At 39.8% G+C, this 27,447-nt stretch overlaps 1 protein-coding gene across 4 annotated transcripts in view; it reads right to left on the bottom strand.

The window, feature by feature from the left end:
* Positions 1 to 27,447, bottom strand: part of LAMA2 (laminin subunit alpha 2) — a 516,934-nt gene that overhangs the window by 6,782 nt on the left and 482,705 nt on the right. For all 4 annotated transcript variants that reach the window (XM_036024687.1, XM_036024688.1, XM_028508983.2 and 1 more), the window contains 9 exons: positions 26,572 to 26,748; positions 23,080 to 23,228; positions 16,515 to 16,691; positions 16,127 to 16,295; positions 8,638 to 8,750; positions 8,136 to 8,325; positions 5,830 to 5,985; positions 4,150 to 4,303; positions 1,549 to 1,679 (listed from right to left, as the gene is read on the bottom strand). In XM_036024687.1, the coding sequence (XP_035880580.1) occupies positions 1,549 to 1,679; positions 4,150 to 4,303; positions 5,830 to 5,985; positions 8,136 to 8,325; positions 8,638 to 8,750; positions 16,127 to 16,295; positions 16,515 to 16,691; positions 23,080 to 23,228; positions 26,572 to 26,748 (1,416 nt within the window). The remainder of the gene's footprint in view (positions 1 to 1,548; positions 1,680 to 4,149; positions 4,304 to 5,829; positions 5,986 to 8,135; positions 8,326 to 8,637; positions 8,751 to 16,126; positions 16,296 to 16,514; positions 16,692 to 23,079; positions 23,229 to 26,571; positions 26,749 to 27,447) is intronic.

Genomic DNA, 27,447 nt, shown 5'->3' with positions numbered 1-27,447 from the left:
ATTTTCTTAAAAGATGTTTTGAGTGATTCATTCATTTGGCTTACAAATTCATTTAAAAGGGTTTTTTTTTCTTTTTCAATTTAAGCTTTGGTGTTTTAATCATATGTATTTTTTTCCTTTACAGATTCCACTTTATACCCAGGATTGAGAGTTACATAAATTACTTGGGGGGTGGGGAGCAGGCTTTATGTCACAGGTGCCAAAGACTTTGAGCCAGAAGGCTGGTTAAATTCTTAACAATGAAGAACTTAGATTGGTAGTTCTTGTCTAAATGAGAAAAATCTGTTTTCAGTAACATGGAACGGTCCCTGAAATTTGAGATGACAGAATTCTTTTGAAGCTGATGAAGAAAAGAAACATAAGGAAATACTAAAAACAGTCAATCGGGCAACACGTTTGGCAAGGTAAAAGAAATAGGAGTTTTAAAAAGAAGATTAAAAGTACAAGTAAATAGGTGAAAGGTTTGTAAACTATACAGTGATGGTATTATGATTTAAGATTTTACTATATTAGGTGGAGCTTGTGATAACAGGATTTTGCACCTAAAAGGAGCGTGGTGAGAAATCCACATGCACCATTACGGAACTTGATACACTCACTGACAAGTTGATAGTAACTGTGATTATAAGCAGGTGATGAAATGAAGCTTATTCCAACAAGATATAAGGAAAGTACGTTTTGAAAATCTGGCAAAACTATTAAACATTGCTTATTTGTTCCCCTTTCAGCCTCTGTGCTCTAGGATCTTTTTGCTGTATTGTCTTTGACGATGGTTTGAAGACAGGGGAGGGAGGAAGGAGGGAACGGAATGCATATTTTAAGTAATGATGCAGTGTTTCTTCTTGGGAGGCAACAATACCCTATGAATGGAAATATGAACAGAGGTAGGATTTGAAGTAGGATTTGAATTTAATAACCAGAAAGAAAACTTGTGAAGTTTCCTGCTTTGCCTTCCTCATTTTACCTGTAGTATAAAGTATGTAAAAACAGGTCTGTCCCACTGCAGGTGGCTGTTCGTAGGCAGTAAAAAGGTGTTTATATCAGATTATCCATTGTAAGCAAATTTACAAAGTATTTTAATTTATACTAATAAAATTATTATAAATTTCCTCTTTTTTGAAATGGTATCTATGCTTTTAAATAAAAATTGAGAAACCAATATGTTAGCTAGCCACCTGTTATTATAAGAGGAAAAGGCTGATTTTAGACAATCCAAGACCCTTCCTTTTCCCCCAACTAAAATCAAGAGTTTCCTAGACTGTGTTCACAAAGAGAATAACTTGGTAATACAAAAAGAGCTTGAGATCTAAACCTATTCGGTCCATTATTAGTTAACCCATTTGGCTTACTATAGTATTAGCACATTTAAAGCTTACACTGGTCCACAGAACAAGTGTGTTGAAACCATGCATAATTGAGATAATCCAGAAGAATGAAAAGAACAATTGAGCTTTCTACCAACAAAGAATCAAGATTCAAAATAAAGGTCTACATCTGAACAAAAATATCATGAAGAAATCAGAAATACTTTGACAGCTGACGGCTTACTTTTTCATCGATCATTTCAATACCCATTCCATCCATTTTTTGGCTGCTGATTCCCAGGAGAACTCCTGTGGTTCTGGTTGTGCGGAATTCAAATTCTACAAGAAGGTCCAATCCCACTTTGAATCCACCAACTATAAAATAAAGGTGTAACAGAATATTGTAGATTAGACTTTAGGGATTGTTAAATCAAATTTGTATAATGGAACAGTTTTACTAGATTTCAATTCAGATGTTAGCCAATTAAATAACTGTAAATTCCAGACTCTGATGTGACTTATACTTCCACTATTATAGTATATAACACACTTTATAGTTATTGCTTATTTTCTTGGCTGTCTTCCCTCCTAGAATGTAAGTTTTATGAGGGCAATGACTTTTGTCCATATTGCTCACCATTTCTTTCCCTGTGCCCACCAAAATATTTGGCACCTAGTGGAGGTTTAATATGTATTTGTTGAATGGGTGAATAAAGAACACACACTGAGACTGACTCAAAGCACCTCACATCCAGGTATGATTATGTTAGGAGTCTTGCTGGGGGGCATTTCAGTGATTAGTCAGTAAAATTTTACTGGGCTACTCCAAACGGTGCTACAGTGACCTGAGAGAGCTTAGTAATAAGGAAAGGAATTGCAAGTACAATTTTAAAGAGGATTCTGGGACAAAAAATAGACTTTTCTATTTTATCCAGTTAAGTCTTTTCTCTATAATTTTCCATATTTGATTCATTGGTTTATTTGATCCTTTAGCAAGTATTTAAAACATGCCTCTTAGAAACAAAGTGATTCATTACAACCAGACTAGACCCTGCCAACTGCATGGAGTATTCGGGAAGGACTCGTGGAAGGTTTCTTCATGTCTTCTATTCATTTGTTTATTCATCAGAAAAAAAAACATGCTATGTGTAAACACAACTGAAGGGTGGCACCTGTGATGTGAACAACTTTCATTCTTGAGAACCTTGATGGGTTTGGATGGGCAAAGATGGGTTTAGAGTGGATTTTAAGAGCAAAGGTGGGGAAAGCTGAGTGTTCTGCAAGACAAAATAAATAGGAAGACTTTGTTTCTGTTCCTGAAAGGGAGCATTAAGGAGAAGAGAGGAACAACCTGAGACAGTTCAGTGGAGGACAGAGCAGGTAAGGAGGCCATTGAAACCCCCGTGATTGGGCGGCTGGAAAGCTTTTAGAAACAATAATGTCAAGGGGTTAAATTGAAGTTGTACATTTTCCAGTGACATTACCTCCTCTGGCTACCCAGGTCTCATGAAGATTGTATTACACGGTGAGTGGCAGGGATGGTAGGATTTGTTGGAAACTGGGGAAGAGGCTAATTTTCTGGCCCAGTTTGATCCAGAACCAAAGAGCCCAGGAAGGATGGCAAGTCAGTAACTGCAGAAATGGAAACTGAAGTTGACCGTCAGTTCTGACCACGAGAGTGCCAGCCATCTGTGAGTTTGTAGAAGTCTTGCAGAAGGCTTTGGACTTTCATAGCACGTGGAATTTGGGCTTCATCTTAACATGCAATATTTCAATGTGTAACATGTCCTGTACTTTTCTGTTGTCTGCTTCTGCAGAGGTGAAGTTCCCACCTATGCTCTGTGTTGGAAGGCCCTGCTCTTCTCTCTCTGACAACTTTGGCATGTGAGCATTCAAATCATCTTTTAAATTCTCACTCAAATATCAGTTTCTCTGTAAAACCTTCCTGATTTCCCAACCAAAATTAATCATTCCTTTAAATATACACATAACCTTTCTGTATATCTTTTATAGTTTTTGTACACTTTACTTGCTTTTTTTGTATGATTTATAAGCATACAGAATTTTACCCATTGATAGTATATTCTTGAAGAAAGAAACATCTTATTTACTTCTGTTGGCCAGAATGACTTTCTACATAGTTTGTGCTTAGTAATGTTTTTCTAATGAACAAATGCATATGTCTGTGGTAACCGCTAGACTGAATATTCTGTCTTAATATATGTTGTCATATTTTTTTGCTTCTATAAAATTTATTTTGTATTTTTTTTTTCTAAATTGTGCCTTTACTCACAGTGATTCAGACCTGCACTGGAAATGTCCATTGGAAAGGGGGAGATACTTAAGGAAAGTCAGGGAAAGGGGTCAGTTACCATCACTATCAACAAGAAATGGGCACCAGCACGTGCACCGTGTGTGTGAGGCAGGGGGGTGGGGGACCAAGGAAAAGAGCCTTGCAAGGAACTGAAGAAAGAAATAAAAAAACACATTATCTCATCTCCATGAAGGTAGACAGGGAAAACTTAAAAGTATATAAATTATATGGTAGAAACATATGAACCTTCTTGCAGAATTACATTTATTTTGCTGTTATTGAGCTCCAGGGAAGAAGATGAAATAAATTTTCCAAATAGCCTTTTACTTTATTTCTTCTATTAGTTCTTATCAGGATCAGATACATTAATCTTTAAGAGGCATTTTTTTATTACTTCTGCATGTTTTTATTTCTGCCTTAAGTAAGAGATACTAGTTTAGGACCTCAGAGACTTTTATGCTTCTGCAGAAGTAAGAAGTTAGTATTTGTACCTCATTAATATGCAACAGGAAGTAAATGAAAGCACCTTACCTGTTTTGGCAAAACCTGTTCCATCAAAATATGTTCCTTTCTGAGCATTTGCAAAGCATGTCCCAACATGGAAGCTGGAGGTTGGCTGTTCAAGATCAGCAGGGGCCTCTGCCATCTGGAGATTCCTGATGCAGCCATCAATGCTGTAGGTCACCTTTCAGGTCAGAGGAAACAAAATCAGGTTTTTGCCTCCATGTGGAATGCAATCACTCGTGAGGAGCTCCAAGCGTATAATTATCAGCCATTTGTCTTAAAGCAAACTGCCTGAATCTGCACTACCACCTCAGGCCTCACAGCAGGAGCGCAGAAAATCCTGTGTTGTGCTTCTCGACCGGGATGGATCCAGCCTGGACATGATAGTGCTGATACCCTAAACACTGCACAGGGCTGTGGGCCCATATGGGTATCATAACTTTTCATTGGCCTATATTGCTTTAATAATTTTTAGTCTTACTCTACACACATTTTGTCATAATCTGTGTTCAAATCCTGTTTGAAAAGATAATTAGGTTTGGTTCAGTGTTTCTTCCTTATGAAAAGCTAATGAAAGCAGCGAACCTTTTCCTAAGAAAGCACATATATATACATATAAAACTTGAAAGCCTGCAATAACACATCCGAAGTTTAGGGACTATAGAAATAAATCAATTACACCCTGCTCCATTGTGTTTCATCTGGTTTTAGGGGTGCAATTTAATCACTGTTGCATCCCTAAAACCAGATGAAATATAAAATATAAATCTCACTGCAGAGGCTTGCATTTTGAAAGGCTTGGGTGGCATATCCAACTCCATGAAAGGAAGGCAATACTACAACCACGACAAACAATCGTCTGTGATGACGAACAGCTCTACATCATCACGTGTTCTGATCTGAGTACAGAAATGTATCACACTTGTGTGTGGCATGTTCTCTAAAAACATGAATCCCCTGTGCTTCTTAAAATGGAGAAAGAAGAGGAAGGATTGTCAAGGAACACATATAAAGGACCCATGGACAAAGACAATGGTGGGGGGGGAGGATTGAATGTGGAAGGTGGGGGTGGATAGGGCAGAGGGAGAGTAATGGGGGGGGATGGGGACAACTGTAATTGAACAACAGTAAAAAAATAATGCTTTCCAAAGCAAGCCAGGATACACATTCTGACAAAAAATTATTTTGTTGTACAAAATTGCTGGGACTTTAAATTCCAAATCCAATATTGAATAACTATAATCTCAATGCTGCACCTCTCAATATTTGCTAAATCTCTATTTCTGAAACCATGCTTTCAATACTATATCGTCTTTCTTGTCCCATGCTTTCCATATGCCTGGTACTCTTTGAGGCATCTTAAATACATTACCTCATTTAATCTTTACAGCAACCTTGCTTGTTTGGTATGACTGTTATTCTATTTTTAAAAGAGGACAATTTGTCAGAGAAAGACTAGGTAAATTGCTTAAGATCACAGAACTAGTCAACAGTTTAGCAAGTATTCCAACCGAGGGAGTCTGGCTCCAGGATCTATGCTCAGTTCTGTGATGCCACCTCTCCTAGTCAAATTTGTCTAGAAGACTTTCTGTCACTTCTCAAATTATTTCCTATCTAATTGTAAGTGGTTATTAGCCAATGTGACCTAACACTTAAAAATACATACATGACTCAGCCAGATTATTTAGGAACAAACTAGACACTCACTGGACCGATTCTTCGGGTAGTGTAGTTGATGGGTAGCCCACCAACATACAACATTCCCACAACATCCAGGATATCAGCTTTCTTGGGACTGACTGTTTTGTTGGAGGCATCATCCACATAAAGAATCCCTTCTTGCTTAATTCGCGCAATCTTAATCTACAGAAAGAAGAGGAGCCATCAATGCCAATCATAGATAAATTTCAAATACACAGAGGATAAGATGTAAGAACTTTATAGATATTCTGTAGGAAAAGCAAAATAACTTACTGAGTGCCTAGTATGTGCTAGGCCCATAGTATAAATGAAATTAAACCTATTTTACAGAAGATCTCAAACTCTGTTTTTTTTCTTCTTCCCATTACTGCCATCTCTGAAAGAGTACAAAATCTTCCTGGGTGAGTTTTAGATTGAAGACTCGTCTACAGGTTACCAAATAAGCATGTTGTAAGGAACCGGGCAGATGGAGGGCCCTGTGCTGATTACGTGAGCTGCAAAATTCATGTCTGTTTTTAAACGTGTACTAGTTTGATCGAGCAAAGCCTGGTCTCCCCAGCACAATTTCAGATACGGTGTGTCCCTCTGCCTCACAGCCCTCCGCCTGCAGGACTGCGGGGAGCGCAGCCTACCCAGACTGCACTGCTCCTTCTGCAGCGGCTGATCAGTACCAGGTCAGGAGGGAGATGGAAAGCTGACTGAGGCTGAAATTGCAGCAGTGGAGTGAAATTATCTTCTGGGATAGAGTGAGGAAAGGGGGGTGAAAACTGGCTTGAGCACAAAAACCTTGAGTCTGAATTTAGAAAAAGGAGCGTGGAACCCTGTGACATGCTGGAATACAATGATGGCTGAAAAATGAATCAGGATGAGAATTTAAGACCTCATTTTATACTTATTCTGGTTTGGGAAGTGATTTTTTAAAAAACTTTCAAAAATGAAATCCCCTCTTAATGTGGCTCTTTGTTGAACTGGAACTTTCTTAGTCTCAAATTGTGGCCCGAGAACATCTTTTTCTCAAGTGTCACATTTATTATTCCAGGGTGTCCAACCTCCAGCCCACAGGCTGCATACGGCTCAGGATGGCTGTGAATGAGGCCCAACACAAAACTGTGAATTTACTTAAAACACTGTAAGATTTTTTGTGATTACATGTCCCAATGTGTTTAATGTGTGGCCCAAGACAACTCTTCTTCTTCCAGTGTGGCCCAGAGATGCCAAAAGGTTGGACACCCCTGCAAAGATGAGAATAAACCTTAATGAGCACGCCTTTATAATGATCAATATTTGCAAGTCATAAGTTCCCAAAGAAACAGTGATGATTCTGTTTTTTTTTTATTTCCAAGGTAACAAATTGGTTGACATCGCATTTTTATTATATATTTTAGGTTCTTCGGATTTTCACATGATATGCTAATCCCATAAAATGTTAAATGAGCACTTAACAAGTTCCAAGTATGTTAACATACAAATTACAACATCTAATAACATCATACTCTAAAAATTAAACATTTTATTGGTCTACCTAGGGAAGCTTTACTTAACAGGCTATCACAGGTGTAGAAACAAACTCTGAGTCTTTGTTTTAATCAGGCAGTATATTATCTCCTTGTAGTCATGCCAAAGTGGAGAGTAAGCTGGCAAATGAGCCTCCTGTGCCCACAATAGTAGCAGCTTCTGGGTGTAAGGCCAATGTTTTAAAAGTCGTTCCAAATGACTGTCGGTGGATATGATACTCGAGAGTCCTTTAAACATGATACAAGAGATCCCCAGACTGTTGGTTTTTACAGACCAGTGTGGGGTGGGACAGGAGGGAAGTCTGGAGGCCCACTTTAGTATTGCTAGCTTTTAAGTTTGTGAAATATAATTTCATAAAAAGAGGCCCTTTTGCTACCTTAAAAGTAGAAAAATATCATCTCAATAAGTATTATTATTTTAAATTGATTTTGTAGAGCTTTGTGATGAATATGCTTCATTTTCCATGTTTCCCACTTCCAGTGGTGCGAATGCCTTCAACGACCTGGCCCACATTTGCAGACAGCTGTTTGGGAGGCACAGCTGTACAGCAATGATGGCATCCTGGGGTACAGCGATGAGGCACACTAAGTGGTCAAATACAAACCTACCCAGGTCTGATCACATTCCCAAGGCCAGCAGTTGTATATAGCACTTGCTTTATTTTTAGCCTCGGCATGTTCCAGGAGCACCAGGTCAGAGTCTGCACTGGCAAAACAGTACTGGCGCCGGGAGAGTCCCAAAGGCTGCCCCCGAGTACCCACCTGGCAGGGCACTGCCAGCTTCCTGAGAACCATTACCTTGTGCCACTGGCCATCATTGATTTTGATGGGGATCATGGTGTTGGTGTCACCACTCCCTAAGTCGTAACTGAAGTAGGGAAATCCGTTTCTCAGCTGAACTGTAGCAAAGTCGGCATGATTGATCCGAGCCATGTAGAAAAGCAAGCCTGATTCGGCTTCAGTTCGCACTTCAAATTCAATTGTGAGGCTGTGAAATAAAAATGTGCAAAGTGAAACAGAAGAATGATAGCATTCTCATTCTAAGAGAGGGTGACATCCGATCTTGGGTGAATTTTCATACAGGGCAGTTAAACCCTTCCCGAGGCGAGGACTTTCCAGGTCTGCTGATTTCCTAAGCAGAGCTTCTCAGGCTCAGAACAAAAATTGTATTCTTTACTGTACTCAGTGAACTTTGAAAATGCTCACTTCATATATTAATAAATGCAGTTGATTGAATAAATGCAAATACTCAGCACTTCCATTTATTGGTTCTTATCTCATATCTCAGAATAGTACATACCGGTTTTTCACTTTGGTGTCATCAAATGCAATCGCAATGTGACTGTTTTTTGAGAGCCCAAACTGCTTGCTCCCTATCAGAAGAGCTGGTTCTGATTCTACAGCACAAGGACCCTGTAAAACACCAAGGAGAGAAAGAAGGGACATTACGGACTCCGTTCTTTAAACATGCGATGCTGCTCGCTGTTTCTTATGTTTTAATGTTCCCGCATAATCTATTTTACTTCCTTAAGAATGAAAACAGTCTCTTATCCCTTTCTGTATTCCACTACATAGCAGGTACTTATTATTAAATGTTCCGTGAATGTGAATCAGTTTTCTTATATTGTACCTTTGAATTGCCAAATAAAAATTCATTGATTTATTCATGTTTTCATTATCCTCTAAAGGAAAATGTTGTTTATATTTCTGAGAAAACTGGAATTCCCCTTTCAATTATGAAGAGTTTTATTCTTAGAAGATTGAACAGGAAAAATGACAAGCTAGGCACTGGGTTGTAAGAGTAGAAAAATGTGTTCCCTTTTGCCCTCCCCATATCTATCTCCCACTATATTACTTTTTCCTGAAAATTATCGGTCTACTAGAAGGTTTCCATGAATTTAGACTTTCAAGATGGTGTATCTAAACTTGCAAGTCAGCCCATTCAGGTCCTTAAGCAGTTGCTAGGCAACCCAGCACTTTTAAAAAATGTAACTCACCATACACCATTTCAACTGCCACTGTTCAAAAATCAACTTCCTAGGGTGCTTATGAAGGAGAGCTTGGTGCAGGACCAGCTTCTGAGGCACGGCGCCTGTGCCGTAACTCAGTTTCAGGCTCTGCTGTCACTAACTTGAAATTCTTAGTCATTTTGAACAAGGGGCCCTGCACCTTCATTTTGCTCTGGTCTCTGCAAATTGTAATAGTCATTCTTGGCGAGATGGACCATATTTGGCTACTGTATCCCTCAGCTCAATAGCTAATCAAGGCTCCTCAAATTACCATGCCACGCCACAATTCCTGTCTCTGTTCTCTATTTTCACAAAATAGCTCAATGCACAAGCTGCTTAGGAAGTCTTTTAGAACATGCAGTACATGAGAAAATAAATAACCTGCACGCTTTAAACAACACATCTGTTTTTAAGATCTGCACTTAATGGCTCTGGATGGGCCACTGCCCCAGTGAGCGCTGACTCAGCATAGGTTCTCAAACAGCCCAAGGCAGGCTTTGGATGCAGAATGTTCTTTCCAAATAGTGTGCCTCCGAGATGACTCATCGGCACACAGGAAATTTTCACTTGATGAGGAAAAGCCTGGCTCTCTTTTCTCTTGAGCTTAGTCAAATGGAGCACTCTGCCACAGCAGGTGAAAGGCTTTAAGTGTTTTGAAAGGCTATAAAATTGGTCTTCATGGAAGTAGCATTTCCCTTCTGGCTTTCCAGGAGACGGTCAGTTAACAAAAGGCAGGCTGTTGCTGAAAGTTACACGGATATGCAAAAACCCAGTGGGTAGAACAGCAGTGTGCTACTTATTCACACAGCTGAGTGGCCTCTCTTGGAATCAACATGTGGCACCTTTCTTATTACACTGCCTGCAAAATGAGCCCAAAGAGCAAGCCTTTGGTAGCTTAATGTTTTCAGCCTTTAACGATGCTATTAATAGAATTGAAATCATTTTTCATCCTCTCACAATATTTTCCTTGCAGAGGACCGTCAGGACGAACATAAGCAGCCAGACTGCAGTCCTCCTCAGAAATCTCTAGGAGAATCCTACCTGCGGGGAGTTCATCCGGGGCAGAATCTGGCTAAAACATCTCTAAACCCTCAGCTCTGGAAATCGAGAATGGAAAAGGTCAACGGGTACTGAGGAATTAAGGACAATAATGTGCAGCTTAAAAGAAGCCCACCGGCATTTCCGTAGTTTTGTAACCACTGTGGTCATTCATCTAGTTATTACAAATAAATAAAATAACTTTCGTATTATAATTTTTTTAACTTTCAAAGTGACAATTGTGAAGATTAGGTATTGGGAGCAGCGGTTCACCGTGGAGAGCTTTTGACTTTCCACGTTTGGGCCATTGTGGCCCCGATACCCTGACAACCTGACGTAGGCAGATTGGACAGGTCTGTCCAACACTGGTCCTGGTCGAGCAGAAAGTGGTTCTTTGTCCATACGATCACATTCTTTAGATTTAAAAAAAAAAAAAAGGCCCTGCTTACATTATCTGAGAAAAACCTTTGCCCAGACAAAAGGGGTTTTGTAAGGATTTTTTAAAGAAAGCATGACATGACACACCCACTTGAAACTTGGGAAGAAGAGCACCTCTTGGAGGAGGTCCTGCTTCCCATTTGCCCCAGGCAGCTCTTGAGAAGCAGACAGAAGCAGTAACTAACAAAACAGTGTCCTCAGATTGGCCAATGTTATGTTACAGCAGACAGAGAGATAACAAATGGGTCACTCTACTAGGTAACCTCAGAGTATCAAGCTGTTATGCTAAATTCATTGTTTGTTAAGGACATCCCAATTGATGTTTATGATCATTAATTTGCAGTGGGATAGATATATGGATAATGCTTTTTGATAAAACTTCCATTACCTTCCTTTATAAAACTGGCAGTTGGAAGAGGACTGAGAAGGGCCAGTGTAAAGGTAAGAGGGTTTATGTTTATCTACTTTAAGATTTGAATGGGAAGGCAGTTCTCCAGCCTCTAACCTGGTAATGTTTTTCATGCAAATGTTTTTCATGTTTTTCTGCTCCTGTTTGGTGAGGGGAGATGGGCCTGGCTGGCGCTGCCTGGGCGCCACGTCACTTTCCCCTGGGTGAATCCGAAACCGGGGACAGCCTGCCCACCCCTCCTCCTCCTCGTCCCTGCAAGCCCCTCAGAGAGTGGAGCTGTTCATCCTGCCTCTCAACAGTTTTTTTTCCTTCTAACATTTTTAAAGGGGAATTTGTGAGATGGAAGAGTGCCCTGTGGTTTCCACCACCATAAAACGATCTTTTCATTAAGGACGTTTTCAACCCTGTTTCCCACAGAAATCTAAGCTAAGGAAGAAGGGTAGAAGGAAGGGTCTTCTGATTTGAAGGACCCTTCGAACAATAGCTGTTGCAAGATCAATTTTCCTGCTCCAAGCCAATGTGAGCTAGAGAGGGGGCATCATCTTTAGGGCTGTGATACTCTACCTGTGTTATTTTGGAAACACTGATCTCTGAAATGTGTTAAAACAACAATGATAGCAAAAAAAAAAATTCCGTCTCAGTAGAGGCTCATCAATCTCAACACGTTACAATCCTGCCACCTTGTGGGGATTGTTTAAAGTACTACAGGACAGAGGAGGAAAATGTGGTGTGAAAGGAGGACACGATCTGCTAGCTTCCTGTTCGTCTCTGCTTGGCAGGTGACAAGCTGTGGACAGACAGGACTGGGGTGGGCAGTCTAGTGTGGCAGTGCCCCTGTTGGGGGGAGCAGTGGTGTGGTCGGAGAGGGTTCTGAGGAAGCAAGGCTTCCCAAAGCCACGTTCAGGAAGGACAAAGTGCGACCGATTAGCAACAGAGAGAACATTTTCACCCTCACGCTGTCACTCATCTAATTTCAGGTCAGCACAAAGCAGTGGTCATTTCCAACTGCTGGTTGCTGGCTGACATTTGGAAATGAGTTATTGGCTTCAGGATAGCATATGACTGGCGGGTAAGCCTTCCTTGGATTTAGATTGGTCCTGAGCAGAGATTTAAATTGCATTTATCACAACTGGCATCTTTGTTCTTGAAAGCACCAAATGACAGATGATCATAAAAATTGCACCGTTTTCTTTTTTCATGAGTCAATAACCTCTGTGTAACAAATGTGGGTGAAAATCACATCTGAGAAGTTGGGTGTTTCTTTGTGGATCTTGTTTATAGATGAAAACTAAGTGGAAGATACTTTCTGCAGCAGTGACTTCAATGTTCTGAGATATAACATCTCCACTCAAACTGTTTATTGAAAAACTGAATATGTTAACTCCCTGCCCATGAGCTCTTTTGTTATGTATTGGGCATTTGCAGTAATATTTACACACTAATGCCTGAATAGAGATTGTCTGCAGTATGGAAAAATGTGTGTTTCCCCTTTAAACACATATCAGTATCCAATCGATTTATTCTTCGGTCTCGACTATACTTGGCTTTAAAATTCGTGGCACTAAAGCTGTCTGAGAAATAGCTTTTTTGCTGTTTTTTCCTTCTCTGCTCACTTTTTTTCTCCAATTCTCAAGAACCCTTAACAGCACAGGGACCCTTCATAGCTACTTACATTGCTCCTCTTAGTGCTCACATTTTAAACTTGGAGGTTCTAAGTTCAACATTCTAATAAAATTCAAGTGTGAAAAAATGTAGTCAGCTTGTCCTATGCAAGACCATGCAGGCGGTGCTGTTTATAAAGACTCACGATCAACACCACAAATACTTGCAGAGAATGTGTCACATTTTGACAAATTTCGGTAACACTGCAAGCCCAGGCTTTTATTTACACCACCCCCCCCCCCCCCATACTCCATGGGCAACATCCACAAATATAATATGTGCAAATGTTTTATTCATCTCTAAGTGGGCCAAAGATTAAGAGAGCTGTATGAAAAGGGGATGCTACCACACCACCAAACAAGATAATGTGCTTAAAATGCTCTCTGACCTGTGATGTTCTGAGGCGTATTAATAATAGGATTGACATAATCCATTTCACAGGGTAGGGACCGCTCAAGATACTCTGAAACTGCCCCAGAGCAGGTGACTGCCCTCCTGCTGTAAGCTGCCGGGGGGGAGGGGTGTGACAGTGAAAAGGAAATGAATGAACCGAGACTGAGGGGACGCTCCTGTCAACCATGCTCCAAAGCAGCGGACTCATACACAGGCAGTTCCCACCTCAGGAGTTACCTTGTAAGTCTTAACTCTTAAATAAATTCTATTTTTTAACACAAGATTTTATTTATTTATCTTTAGAGAGAGGGAAGCAAGAACAAAAGAGAAGGAAACATCGATGTGTGGTTGCCTCTGGTGCGCCCCCAGCGGGGGACCAGGTCTGCAACCCAGGCATGTGCCTTGACTGGGAATGGAACTGGTGACCCTTTGGTTTGCAGGCCAGCACTCAATCCACTGAGCCACACCAGCCAGGGCTCTTAAATAAATTCTTAAATCTAAATTCTGACTTAAAAATGTTTTCCTTATTTACATATGTCATAAGTATGTCATTGTTTTATATTGTTTCAGTGAAAATATTTGAGAACAGTGTCGTGGTGACATATTAAAATTTGCATTTAATTAACCTTATTTCACACTTGTAGGTACCACTAACCATTTTGTTTGGATACAGTTTAGTGGCGTCCCCTTTCAATCTTGGAAGCTAGTGGTTTCTGTTTGTAGCCGACACTTAGCACTAACCTTGACTGACCTCCACACATATTCGTGTACTGTGTGGTTTATGTTAATATCTCTTTCAAATCTCTGTCTTTTAGACTCTCTCTGTCTTTGTCTCTTCTGTCTCTGTCTCTGTCTCTTTCTTTCCCTCTCTCTGGGTAGTAAGATGGTATCTTACTCACCTTTGCATTTAGTAGGTTCTTAATAAATACTTGTTATAAATGAATGGTCAAACCTTTAACATTTTTAAAATTTTATTTTTCAATTACAGTTTACATTCAACATAATTTTGTATTGGTTTCAGGTATATAGCACAGTGGTTAGACAATCACACTTTACAGAGTGTTCCCCTGATACTTCCAATGCCTACCTGGCACCATCCGCAGTTATGGCACTATTATGGGCTGCACTCCCTGTGCTGTACTGTACATCCCTGTGGCTGTGCTCTAACCACCCATGTACTTCTCAGTCCCTTCACTGTTTTCACCCAGTCCCCCAAACCCTCTCTCCTCTGGCAACCATCGGTCTGCTCTCTGTATTTATGCGTCTGATTCCATTTTTTTGGTTTATATATTATCAAAGTGCATCCATATATAATATCTCATGTACTTCCTACAGTAACCCCGTGTGGTCAGCAAGGTAGGTGCACTATCCACATTTTACAGAGAATAAAATGATGCTTGGGGTAAATGACTGGCTTTCCTAAAAGATGATTATTTGGCTTCTCATTTAATCAGAACTTCTAGTGGCAAGGAGCACACTTCTGTACAGAACTACCAATTCCAGCACAGAAACTGAGGAAGAGAATAAAATATTCAAGAGTTTTCAAAATCTGCAGTCAACATAACACAACCCATCAACTGGGGAGCATCATAAATGTGATGCGTGTGCTGTGAAGGGCGGGGAGAGATCCGTGCTCTGCCATACACCGATAGTGAGAGTGCAAATTAACACAGCCTCCAGAAAAAGCAATTCAGATATGCAATTCGGGAGCCTCAGGCATAGTCATCATTTGGCCTCATAATTCATTGCCTAAGGATCTATTTTTAAAAAATACATAATCAGAAACAATGAGAGAGTTTGTTGTACCATGTTCAACAGAATGTAGTTTCTAATAGTGAAAAAGTGAAAACACTCTAAGTGGTCCACAGTCGGAGGAAGTAAAATGAATTGTAAAGACAGAGTGTGGTGGTGATACGGAATGAGACTCCAGGGTCAGACCCACTGGATTGAAATTCTTTTCTGCCATTTACTGGCTGCGACAGTGGGCAAGTTACTGAGGGCCTAGCAAGTTCTTACGCACACAACTAAACATGGAATTATACATATTTCACAGAGCTGTTATGAAAATTACATATACTATTGAATGGAAATTATTTAGCTCATGGCTGGCACATAGTAAGCATTTAAAAGCCATCTTTATGATCATTACTATATAGTAATTGTGTGATTCATTAAGTGCTTAGTATATACTAGGCATTTAACAAACATTACCATTTTAAATCCTAACAATAACTCTTTGATGTATGTGTTGTAAACATCCTCATTGTACAGATGAGGAAACTGAGGAACAGCTGGCTAAGTCCATTTCCCAGTTCATAGGGACAGTAGGCGAGAGTGCTGGGATTTGAACTCCGGCAGTCTGACTCCAGAGCCCCTGCTCTCACAAGGATACACCACCTCCCACACTCTGAAATATTTTGTGTCTTTGCATACACACAGAGACACACAAAAATACATACATAATCATATTTATGCGAGGTTTAGAAACAGTTTTAATTAGGTATTACCAGTTTTTAAAAGCAGAATACCAAACTGAGATCTACTATGTAAAATGTAAATAGGGTTGCCTCTGTTTGGTGGTGTTATAGGTGGATTTGATTCTTGATCCTGAAGGCATTTCTGAGCTTTCATCTGAAAACACGTGCCATTTTATAAACAGGGAAATTAAAGGAGGACAGATATACAAACAAAAGTAAGCCAAGGAGTATGTAAGGAGAATAAATTTTCATAGGCAGGTTACCCATCCTCTAATTCCAGCAAGAGAGAACAGTAAATACCCTGGATAACCTTCCTTCTTAGAATGACTAGAAATTAGAAAGCAGTAGGCTATAAACACTTACATGTGCCAGGCCTGGGGTGGGCGCTGGGAGGGCTGGGGTGGGAACCGGCTCCGGCTGGGTAACTATTTCAGCTGGAACTTCTCCATCTCCATCCTCGCTGGGTTTCTGATGGGCACAACGACCAATGTCTGCATTTTTGAAGGATACAGGCCGTGCAAAGTCCATGGGGCTAATGGAACATAATTAAAATGAAATATTTCTTGTTTTTCTGAATATTCATCGTTTCACTTCCTCACAATTAAATCAACCCCCTCCCTCTTTTTAATGGCCTTCAGTGCAGTTTTCTAAAATTTGACGCTCCTCACTCTTTCCTTTGCCCCGTGGCTTTGGGCGGTGTGGATGCAACGGAAGTTCTCATATAAAAAAAGTAGCAAGGAGACTCACTCACATGGAGTTAATAACAAGGTTCCATACACAGCCTTCAAAAGGAGGAATATTTCTGAGTGGGGAAGGTTGAAACTCAGGTGGTGCACCGCCAACAAAAAGCTTTTTCACTTCAATCACCTGTTCTATTGTCAGGTTTTGCATATGCCTTCTTTCTTCGTCAACTTGAACAGTAAAGATGCTGATAAAACATTCGAAATAAACAAGTATAAAAACACTTAACAGCCAATACAATTTGAAATCAAACTCTTTCATTCCACCCTCATCCCTCCCTCCTGTAGCTTTTTAAGTGAGCCCGAATTTGGTGATTAGGTATTCTACACTAAACAAATCGTACTGTTTCTCAGTATCTTGTTTCTTGCCTCCCTCGTTAACTCTCCCTGAGAGTTTACGTAAAGGAGGCAATAGTGTAGCTGCAACATTAGCCTCTGGTGGCCCTGACAATCAAGGTCTACAGCCCAATACATGAGCCTGTAGAGTGAAGCTTCTGTACTGTGTAGCGACGACATCTAATCGGATAAGGCTCAGTGAGTTTAGCACAGCATGGGGTCACTTTTCATTTGGCTATTTCTTGGTTTGTGCTATTATCTTCTTGCTAGGGGACAAAGTGTACTCCTGAGAGCTTCGATTGCAGGAATTGACAGCAGACACAGGACATTTTGTAAAGAATGTAGCTACTGGCTTTCGAATAGAAGAGGCAGGCGAGAACACCAAGTTAATTGTTCCTTGCGATGATTTTCCTCAGTGGCTGTTCACTAATTTCCCTAATTTGCTTATGAGAGATAACTCACACACTACTAATTGAGAAGCTCATGCTACTTATTCACAATCCTTGAATCCTGGGGCAGAGAGTCAGAAGCAGACAAAGCTTCTGATGATGAGAATGACCAAAGGCATTTTCTCTTTTGTTCTAGAAGGAGGTTTTATTCTTCAGTACCAGTCAGCATGGGGCTATTAGTCATCAGTGTTAGTCACTGGCCCGAGGACTGTAAATGGATTGCTGAAAACTTACTTCTTATCTGGGGAGAAAACCAAAATACCTAAGTGGAAAACAGTCCTAAAATGCCAGCTTACCTGATTTTATCAGGAATAAAACCCACATGTGGAACTAGAAACACCAAACCAGGGCAAAGATACTCTGAAATGGCACTGAGAAATTGGTCCACTTTGGGACAATTCAGATGTAACAGAAAGGAACAAAAAATGGATTATGATGTGGCTCAAAAATGTCATGGTTTGGGGGATATAGAGGAGGCAGGTCGAATTTAGTTTCAAAGGAAAAAATAAGGGAAAATGACACACATTTTTTTTTTAACCAGACTCTGGAAGAGCATGTTGGCAAAATTCAGGAACTTCAGCCTCATTGCTAAGAATACTGGTGGTTTTGTGAGACTTAGAAAACCACTCACTTCTGGGTGTGACTGACTTAGTAGTCCCACCGCCTCCTTCTAGCAATACCTTTTGTTCTCTTGCTAAAAGCATCCTCTTACTAGCATGATAGAGCATTGTTCATAAGAGTTTTCATGAGGGGCTTAAGTCACTATTAAAGATGGTCCACTGAGAGCAAATCTTTGCTCTCGGTTAGAATTTTTAAAGAGCCAGAGGCTCTTCTCTTTCTGACATAGACTCTCTAGTCTGGTTCTGCCCCCAGGACCATAGCAGTGGTCCTTTCTTACTAGATCACAGGGTAGAAGATAGAACAAACATGAGCTTTCAAAAGGAACAGACTGAAATTAAGTACTAGTGTGTAAACTTATTGACTGTGTGAACCTGGGCCAGTTATTTAATTTTTCTCAGTCTCAATTCATTCATTCATAACATGGAGATACAAATACGTAGTTCAAACAGTAAAAAACATTAAGGGATTGCACTGAAGCTGTATTACTTAATAAGGAAATTGCCAGAAGACTATAGCTAAATCCTGCTTATAATTTACATTCTAGGAGCATCAATTGTAGATCATTTATTTAGTTCTTTGGTAAAGAGGGACATAATCAACATATCCATTATGATTCTGGTATGTTTTCTGTTTTTCAAGTTATCCATTCAACAGTTCTTTATTGAGGGCCTATAGTGTAAAAAACACTATAATAAAAAATACATTACTATTTGTATTATGATAGTTAAGCTGTATTTTCTTATAACTTTGATGGTTGATTCTTGGAGTTTCTGTTTCTTGTTTGTTTGGTTATTGGTCTAAGATTTTTTTCAAACCACCACCAATTGGATTATACATGTGAAAGAAGATATTAAGAGAAGTGCCCTGATATTTGTAACTTACATGAAAAACAAAATTTGAAACTTTTTTATTATTAAACATAGTTTGGATGGTAAGATAGAAATATCTGGGCTGTCTGTCCAAATCATGATCTCATTCTGGAAAACCCAAAGTACTCATGATATATCCTATTCAACTTTGTGGTCTTGCTCTCACAGAAGAGACTAAGCAGCTACTCCAGGCTCTCAGGGTTTAATGTTTTCATTCAGCTAAAACCACTGGCCATTTCTGTGGACTCCAAGAGAAGGATAAGAGGGCAAAGCAGCTATGGAAGTAGGGTTGCTGGAATACCACGGAATTAGATACCAGAGTGACTAAAGTGAGATTCTTTAAGACTAAAGGATAAAAAAGGGGAGAGAATGAGGGAGGAGGGGTAAAGAAGGGCAGAGAGGGAGAAAAGAGGCCATGCATAATCTTGAAAAGATTGCTTCTTACCACAGTAGTTGGCAGAGTGGGTGGTCCCACATTTGCATGTGGATAAACCAGAAGGAACAACTGGGGAGCAAGTTGGACCACACAACCCAGGGTTCCAGCTTGGGGGCAGGGGTAATAAAGCCTCAAAATCTCTGACTGAAAAAACTTGTGGGGGTTGTGGCAGCAGGAGAAACTCCCAGCTTCACAGGAGAGGTCGTTGGAGATACCCACCGAATCCTAGAACATACCCAAGCCCAACCACCTGGGAATCAGCACCAGAAGGGCCCAATTTGCTTGTGGGTAGAGGTAGACATGACTGAAAGCCAGCAGTGAGCTGAACAAGCACCATTGTTTCTTCTTGGACCCCTCCCCACACACAGCACCAAAACAGTGACGGTGGGTTGCCTCGCCCTGGGCTAGGGCTCTGCCCCTTACTACAGAACAGGTGTGCAGAGATTAAAACAAATGACCCAAATGAAAGAACAGATCAAAGCTCTAGAAAAATACAACTAAGTGATGGAGAGATAGCCAAACTATCAGATGCACAGTTCAAAACACTGGTGATCAGGATGCTCACAGAATTGGTTGAGTATTGTCACAAAATAGAGGAAAAAGTGAAGGCTATGAGAAATGAAATAAAGAAAAATGTACAGAGAACAAACAGTGAAGGAAACTGGGACTAAAATCAACAGTTTGGATGAGAAGGAAGAAATAAACATTCAACCAGAACAGAATGGAGAAAGAAGAATTCAAAAAATGAGGAGAGGCTTATGAACCTCTGGGACAACTTTAAATGTTCCAACACCCAAATCATAGGGGTGCCAGAAGGAGAAGAGCAAGAAATTGAAAACTTATTTGAAAACATAATGAAGGAAAACTTTCCCAATCTGGTAAAGGAAATAGTCTTCCAGGAAGTCCAGGAAGCTCAGAGAGACCCCAAAAAGTTGGACCCAAGGAAGCACACACCAAGGCACATCATAATTACATTACCCAAAATTAAAGATGAGATAATCATAAAAGCGGCAAGAGAAAAGGAGACAGTTACCTACAAAGGAGTTCCTATAAAACTATCAGCTAATTTCTCAAAGGAAACCTTGCAGGCAAGAAGGGGCTGGAAAGAAGTATTTGAAGTCACGAAAGGCAAGAACCTACATCCAAGATTACTCTATCCAACAAAGCTATCATTTAGAATGGAGGGGCAGATAAAGTGCTTCTCAGATAAAGTCAAGTAAAGGAATTCATCATCACCAAGCCCCTATTTTTTTGAATGTTAATGGGACTTACCTAAGAAAAAGAAGATGATAAAAAATATGAAAAGTAAAATGACAACAAACTCACAATTATCAACAACTGAATCTAAAAAAAAAATCCCAAAACAGAAATGAACTGAGCAAACAACTGGAAAAGGAACAGAATCACAAAAATGGAGATCACACGGAGGAATATCATCAGGGAGGGGGAGGGGAGAATGGGGAAAAAGGTACAGAATGAGGAATAAGTAGTATAAATGAAGGCAGAAAATAGACAGGGGGAGGTTAGGAATAACATAGGAGATGTAGAGGCCAGAGAACTTATATGTATGACCCATGGACATGAACTAAGGTGGGGGAATGTGGGTAGGAGGGTGTGTACAGGGCAGAGGGGAATAAAGGAGGGAAAATGGGATAACTGTAATAGCATAATCAATAAAATATATTAAAAAATATTGCCTCTTAATTTGGCAAAAATCCAATAATTTTGTGATATGATATTAAAATTACCATCTTATCTAGGATTTTAGGAAAAGAAATGATAATTGACATTTATGGTCTGAAAAGCATTGGGAGAAAGCAAATGTTTCCAAAGTAATAAGAATATCATAATCAACACAAAGCAGTACAAATCTCTGAGGTCACAAAAGCAGAGTACAAATAAATAGTTGGCCAGTACAGATGGAGGTGTTAATGTCATATGTATATACATACATACATGAATTTAATTCCTGACTATTATTTACTAGGTATGTGATTTTGAGCAAGTTAGTTAATAATTCCTCATCCATGGAGAAGGAATATTAATGCATGTCTCACATACATTAAACAATTAAAGGACATAATTTTTGTCTACTCTTTGACACAGAGCATGCCATAGAATAGCCGTGAAGCATTAAAAATGTTTGTAGGTGAAGTTCTTAGGGTCGTTAGCAATTTCCAGTTAATCAGTTAATTGTAGCACTTGCTTAAAGGACAGGTGATGATTGTTTTTGACCTCAGAGTGCTGAGTGAGACATTATGACAGCAAATGTGTTCTTGCTATGCCAGAGGGTTCAGTGACTGCACTAATATGTCCAATACATTATCCTTTAATTAACAGCAAATGGCAAAACTGTTTGTTTATATAGCCAATTAACTGAATGATCAGTTTTCAGTGATGTACTATACACTGAGCTTAATCAAATAAAGGTTGAATTGATGGCCAACAGCTGCGAAGTTGGCATAATCAAATGCCCTTCTTGAAGAAACACCTGTTAAAAGGACACCTTAGCGCAACATTGTAATGCACTTGGGAATGTCTGGTGTACAAGATATGTAAAATCAGTACTTTAGAGCATCCCCAAATGAGAAAATTCAGTTTGCATTTCTCCTTAGAGACCGTGACTGTAATATCTGGCTATTAGGTTAGTAAAAGCTCTACTTTGTCCAAATATTGATCTCTCGTTTGCCTTAATCATGGTTCCTAAACATCTCAGTCAGTAGACACTCTGCAAGCATGCCTAGTATCGATTCAGCTCACAACCTAAGGCTCTACATAATAATGAAAAAATGAGCCAAGGAAAGCTTTATCATTTACTTAGAAGAGAAGGAATTCTGTGTACTTATCTAAGCTGTTATCCACAAAGAGGATAATCAGAAAATGTAGGTCTTTGATTATAGAATAGTGTCTTCTTACTTGAACTAATGCTACACATGCATACTGTTGTTGTATCTAAAACTGTTCTCTGTGTTCTGAGGTTTCATCAGATTTGATTTCCAGTTCTTTTCTGTATTTTCATTCTCACAAATGGATAGCTGGTAATGGATGGCTGGTTTGAAAGTCTGATGTCTCTGGGCTTCTGTATTCTTTTCCTCTAATTTTCCTGCTAAACAAATCACCACTCTGAGTTGGCATATAACATTTGGATGAAAAAATACAGATGACTTCCCCAATAAAGGAAGTACTAATCTCTCCGAAGAAACGAGAGGCCAGCGTATAGCACTGTTCTGTCCAGTCCCCTGGCTCAGGGCTGGGAAGCAGGTGCTCTCGCGGGCCCGCCTCCATGCACTGATGGTGGGACGGCAGCCTTTCTCTTCAGTCCCTCAACTCCACTCTCTCATGAAGCCACACTGCAGGGACCCCACACACCCTGGAGGGGGTCAGGGGTGAGGCACGCGTGGAACACTGCTCAGTAGGCCCTGCAGCTGCTGCACGTTCTGTATCTGTGGCAGGTTTCTAAGCAGCTGCCATAACTGCTTTGGAACCTGAATGAAAGAGCAGCTGCCAAAGGCTGCTGGCTCCGGCTGAGCTATTCTGTGTGTTTCATTGTGTGCATACCTTATTTGAGAAGGGAACGTTTGAGAGGTGCAGAGGGATGATTTTCTTATCTATAGCTTCAGAAGATACATTTGCTTTTTCCCAAGGTGGAGAGGGGAATGGCACAGAATAAAAATGTTAAGAGTAGAACTCCTAAGGGGCCAAGGTAAACGAGGTTTCTGAAGTACAAAATGTAAAGAAGAAATTAAGCTACTTGATAGTTTGCCAATGCATCCTATGTCCGTACACACAGAAGCCCAGCCAGAGACTAATGCTGCAGAGGAGTTCATGTTAGTTACCACAGGAGATTCTCTAGGGCAATCGTTACCCTCTAGTTCTCTCCACATGAACGGAATGTTCTCTCCCATCGTGAAACAGACTCGGCTCTGGTTTGATGACAATTTTCCTCATTGTTCGTGCACCTGTGGAGAGATGTACTTCCAGACGGCCCTTGTTCAGGAATATCGCATAATAGGCCTGGAATAGCAAATGGTCATTCAAGATTAAAGCGGAATCTCATCCATGACTTAGCATTAGAGTTCTCTGACAGAGCCATAGATTCATCTGCTAGAAAATCTTACTGGAGAAGTTAAGATTCAATATTTTCTTAAACACAGTGTTTAAAGCAGCTGGAAATAGTTTTTTAATCATTCACCATTTTTGCCTGTTAGTTCATATGGAAAGTGGGTGTAATAATATAGCAGTCTCTGCAGAGCAGATTTGCGATGCTGAAGGTAACAGCCATGCTTGCATTGAGTCTCTAACTCATAAAACCCTCCGGGGAACAAAGGGTGTTAACAAAAATCCCTTTTCCTTATATTCACAAGTGGACAGCCAGCTTCTGGAAATCAGGTCTGACTCCCAACCTCATGGCATTTTGAATGTTTAGACTTCAATTTGTTCTCTGAGCTGGTGGAATAGATTGCTATCACCAATCTGTAACTTGTCTCCCTCATTCAGAAAGAAGGAAGACAATTTTTTATCCACAAACATGCCTGCTTTCTTTTGCTACTGTTACTATAGCAACCAGTACGGCTTTGAGATCAGATTAGGAACCCCACGGAGCCTGAAAGCCGTCCTCGTCCCCAGAGCTGATTCCACGTGTGTGCCCTTGCTCGTGGAGCATGGGGGCACTTGCTACACAGTGGTCACTTGGTCCTCCACGCGTCACCTGTGGCGGTGGCAGTCATTCAGTCAAACATCGTGTCTCCACCGAATTGTCTCTATAGCTGTGTGTCCAACACAAAATGTCCGGAGGATGAGATCAGTACTCACCACCCATCACAGGGGCCACTGCAAACTACTCACTCAGTTAAAACTTTCTTAGCTGATTGTTTGGTGTCTCAAACCCCGTTAGCAGAATATAGTCACAAAAAGCCCTATGGGTATCAAAACTGTTAGCTTAGAAAAAAAAATAAAGTATGTCAATGTAACCAGCATTGATTCTACGATAGGCATGAACTATTTAACATTGATTTCTCTTTCAGATAGAATTTATTATGAGGGTTTTAATAGCTAAATGTACACTGTCATTAAAATGTTGAAACATGTAATTTTTAATTTACTTTCTACTACAGTACTTAATATTGTCTCATTTTAATTGTTTTAATAGAATCATGTTCTATTTTAAGTATTATCCTGAAAGCTGGTGATTCAAGTCCATTTATTTAGTCCTGATGAGGAGCAATTTGAGCCAATAAGTTGGCGCTTAACTATTTGATCAATATCCTTCAGTGGAAATGTATTTCAGAATGTTTGATCTGGTTCTCTTGTTATAACTAGTTGATGATTTGGAACAGTGAGAGAAGAATTTTACTTTTCAGGATTAAAAGAGAAAGAATTTGAGTACATTTATATTTTTATATATTTAGTGTTTATGTATAGTAAGGAATGAGATAGAATAACACTTTTTTTCTTCCTTTACTTTTAGAAAACTATTTTTATTATGACCATGTGATAGATTTCTCATAATGTAAGGGACATACAGCACAATTTGCAATTTAGTGAATACTTGAAATCCACCATTTAGGTTAAAAAGCAATACTTCTGCATCTCCTCTGAGTTTCTCCCCAGTCCCATCCCTCAGCTTCCCCATTTCAGAGGTAACCACTAATGTGAATTTTATTTCCTTGCTTTTTTTAAAATTGGTATTATTATTATTTGGCCTAAACAATAGAAATTCATTTTCTCATAGTTCTAGAGGCTGGAAGTCAGAGACCGTGGTGCCAGCACGGTCAGGTGGTAGTGAGAACCCTCTTCCTGGCTTGCAGATGGTCGCCTTCTCTTTGGGTTCTCCCAGGGCCTCAGCCGGGCACCTGTATTCTCTCAGTACAGGTGCCCAGGAGAGGGTGTCTCTCTCTTCCTCTTCTTTGCCTTTAACTGAGGTGTAGTTGACATACAACATTATATTTGTTTAAGGCACACAACATAATGATTTCATATTTCTCTATCACCATGAAAAGATGACCACGGCAAGTCTAGTTAACATTAATTACCATATAGAGTTACAGAATTTCTCCCTGTGTGTGATGAGAACTTTTAAGATCTACTCTCTTGCTAACTTTCGAATATGCAGCACAGTGTTACTCACTCCACTTGCCATGCTGTACATTACATCCCCATGACTTACCTGATTCATAACTGGGAGTTCGTACCTTGGAACCCCCTTCACCTGTTTCACCTGCCCTCCACCCCTGCCTCTGGCAAACACCAACCTGTTCTCTGTATCTATGAGTTTTTGTGTTGATTTTTTTTTTTAGATTCAACCTGTAAGTGAGATAATATATTTGTCTTTCTTTCTTATTTCTTAGCATAATGTTCTCAAGGTCCATCCATGTTGTTATAAATGACAAAATCTCATCCTTCTTATGGCTGAATAATATTCTTGGGAATGACTATATATATGTACATAAAGGGGATATATATATAATAGGAATATCTACATATATAAAATAAGAATACATATATGAGGTCTGTCTGGAAAAAGTGCAGTCATTATTAATATGATGAGAATGATTTACATGACATCAGTGCAACCTGGCAGCCAAGGACAGTGGGCTGTAATGTGCATGCGTGGACAATGATGACTTCACTGTGCTACACAGTGGGGACAAGAGTCGCCATTAAAAAAATATGATTAAAAGTAGTGAAGGAATATCAAGAGAGTAAGGATTTATGGTGCGTAGATTTGGGCAACTAAGAGGTAGCTTTTAACAGAATCGGACGCTGGGGTGTATGGAAATGGAAGCTTACAACCTCACAGGCAGACGCTGTGTAATGTCATGAGGGAGATGGAGCACGGACTGTGTCCAGGCCTGGGTTGGCTGTGCTCCGTTTGCCTCTCCTACCTCAGGTCATCCTCTGCCTTCTCTGCATCCAAAGAGGGTAGAGCAGGTCAGGCTCCAACAGAATGCATCGTGTTGGCTAAGGATACTGGGGAACTGATCCTAGAAGAAATTTAAATTGAAGAGACCCTAGGTAGATATCTATGGATCTGATAAGGAACTGGACTTAGAGACAAGAGATTAATATAATGTAAATATATTTTCAGTTTTTTCTCTTTATATATAAACATGCTAAACCCATATGAAACACAGCTGCAAATATTACAAGTGTGAATGCACCTGGAATTGACCAACCAGAAAACCTTAGTGGGGATAATTGTCCTAATAAGAAGATGATAGTGGAAATAAAAAATGAAAGTCTAAAACTATAAGAACAATTAATTTATAAACCCTCAATGCCTCACCAAGCTCTTTATAAATGGATTGTTTTACATCCACATTAGGTAAAATGCATTACTGACTGGGTGTGAGAATACCTGTCCAGTTTGCCTTCGTTTTCTCCGAGGGGGCGCCGGTGTCCCTCCACTGCCCAAGAGAATGATCCCAGACTCATTTTTAGTGCTGAAGGACAGGTTGATTTCTGTTCCCACATCAATCGGTACAGGGGGCAGCTCCACAAAACCAGGCTTGGGGAAGCTAACTGTGTAAACATTCTGTAGTGCATAGGAGAGAAGAGAAGAAAACATTAACAATGCAAATTTAAATTAATTTCTCCCTCTCACTCACCCTCCTCAAGTGTACTTAATGTTACGAAATACATGATAGTTGTTGAAAGCCTGGAAATCCACGGTCACATGCAGAGCTTAAGAGCAACCAAAGAAATACCGTTCCGAGTTCTAACTTAAATTTTCTGGGCAGTTTGGGTTAAAATAAAAATTCTGACCTCTGTTTTTATCTAGAACTTTTGATTTAAAATATGGAAGATTATTATTGGTAGGTAAATTTTCTTTTGGTTTAAATTTATCTTGCTAAATTTCCCTTGAAAACATTTAATTAACATCATGAATATCATCCGTCAACTATTTGTTTATAGTTTATAGCTGACTCTGACCATGGCCTTGCTCTGTGTTCCTCCTCAGTGATGAACCCCAGGTAACGATGTTCATTGCTATCAAATGTATCAATATGTTCTAGAAGAATTTAAAAAAATGAGATAAAATATAAATCTCAAGAATAAATAAACCAAACATTTCAAAGTACAGTTTTCTTCTTAAAATGAAAATAGTATCATTGACCTTGCTGATTATAAAATTAAAACATTAACATTTTAGACAGTAACACAGTATGAAAGGGATAAGGTAAAAATCCCAAAGCCGTGTAGGAGAACATAGCTTTTCATCATTCATTTGTTC

The sequence above is a fragment of the Phyllostomus discolor genome, chromosome 4 (assembly GCF_004126475.2).
Source record: "Phyllostomus discolor isolate MPI-MPIP mPhyDis1 chromosome 4, mPhyDis1.pri.v3, whole genome shotgun sequence".
NCBI classification, from domain to species: Eukaryota; Metazoa; Chordata; class Mammalia; order Chiroptera; family Phyllostomidae; genus Phyllostomus; species Phyllostomus discolor.
Note: the sequence above shows the minus strand (reverse complement) of the source record. Positions and strands in the feature narration are given on the sequence as shown.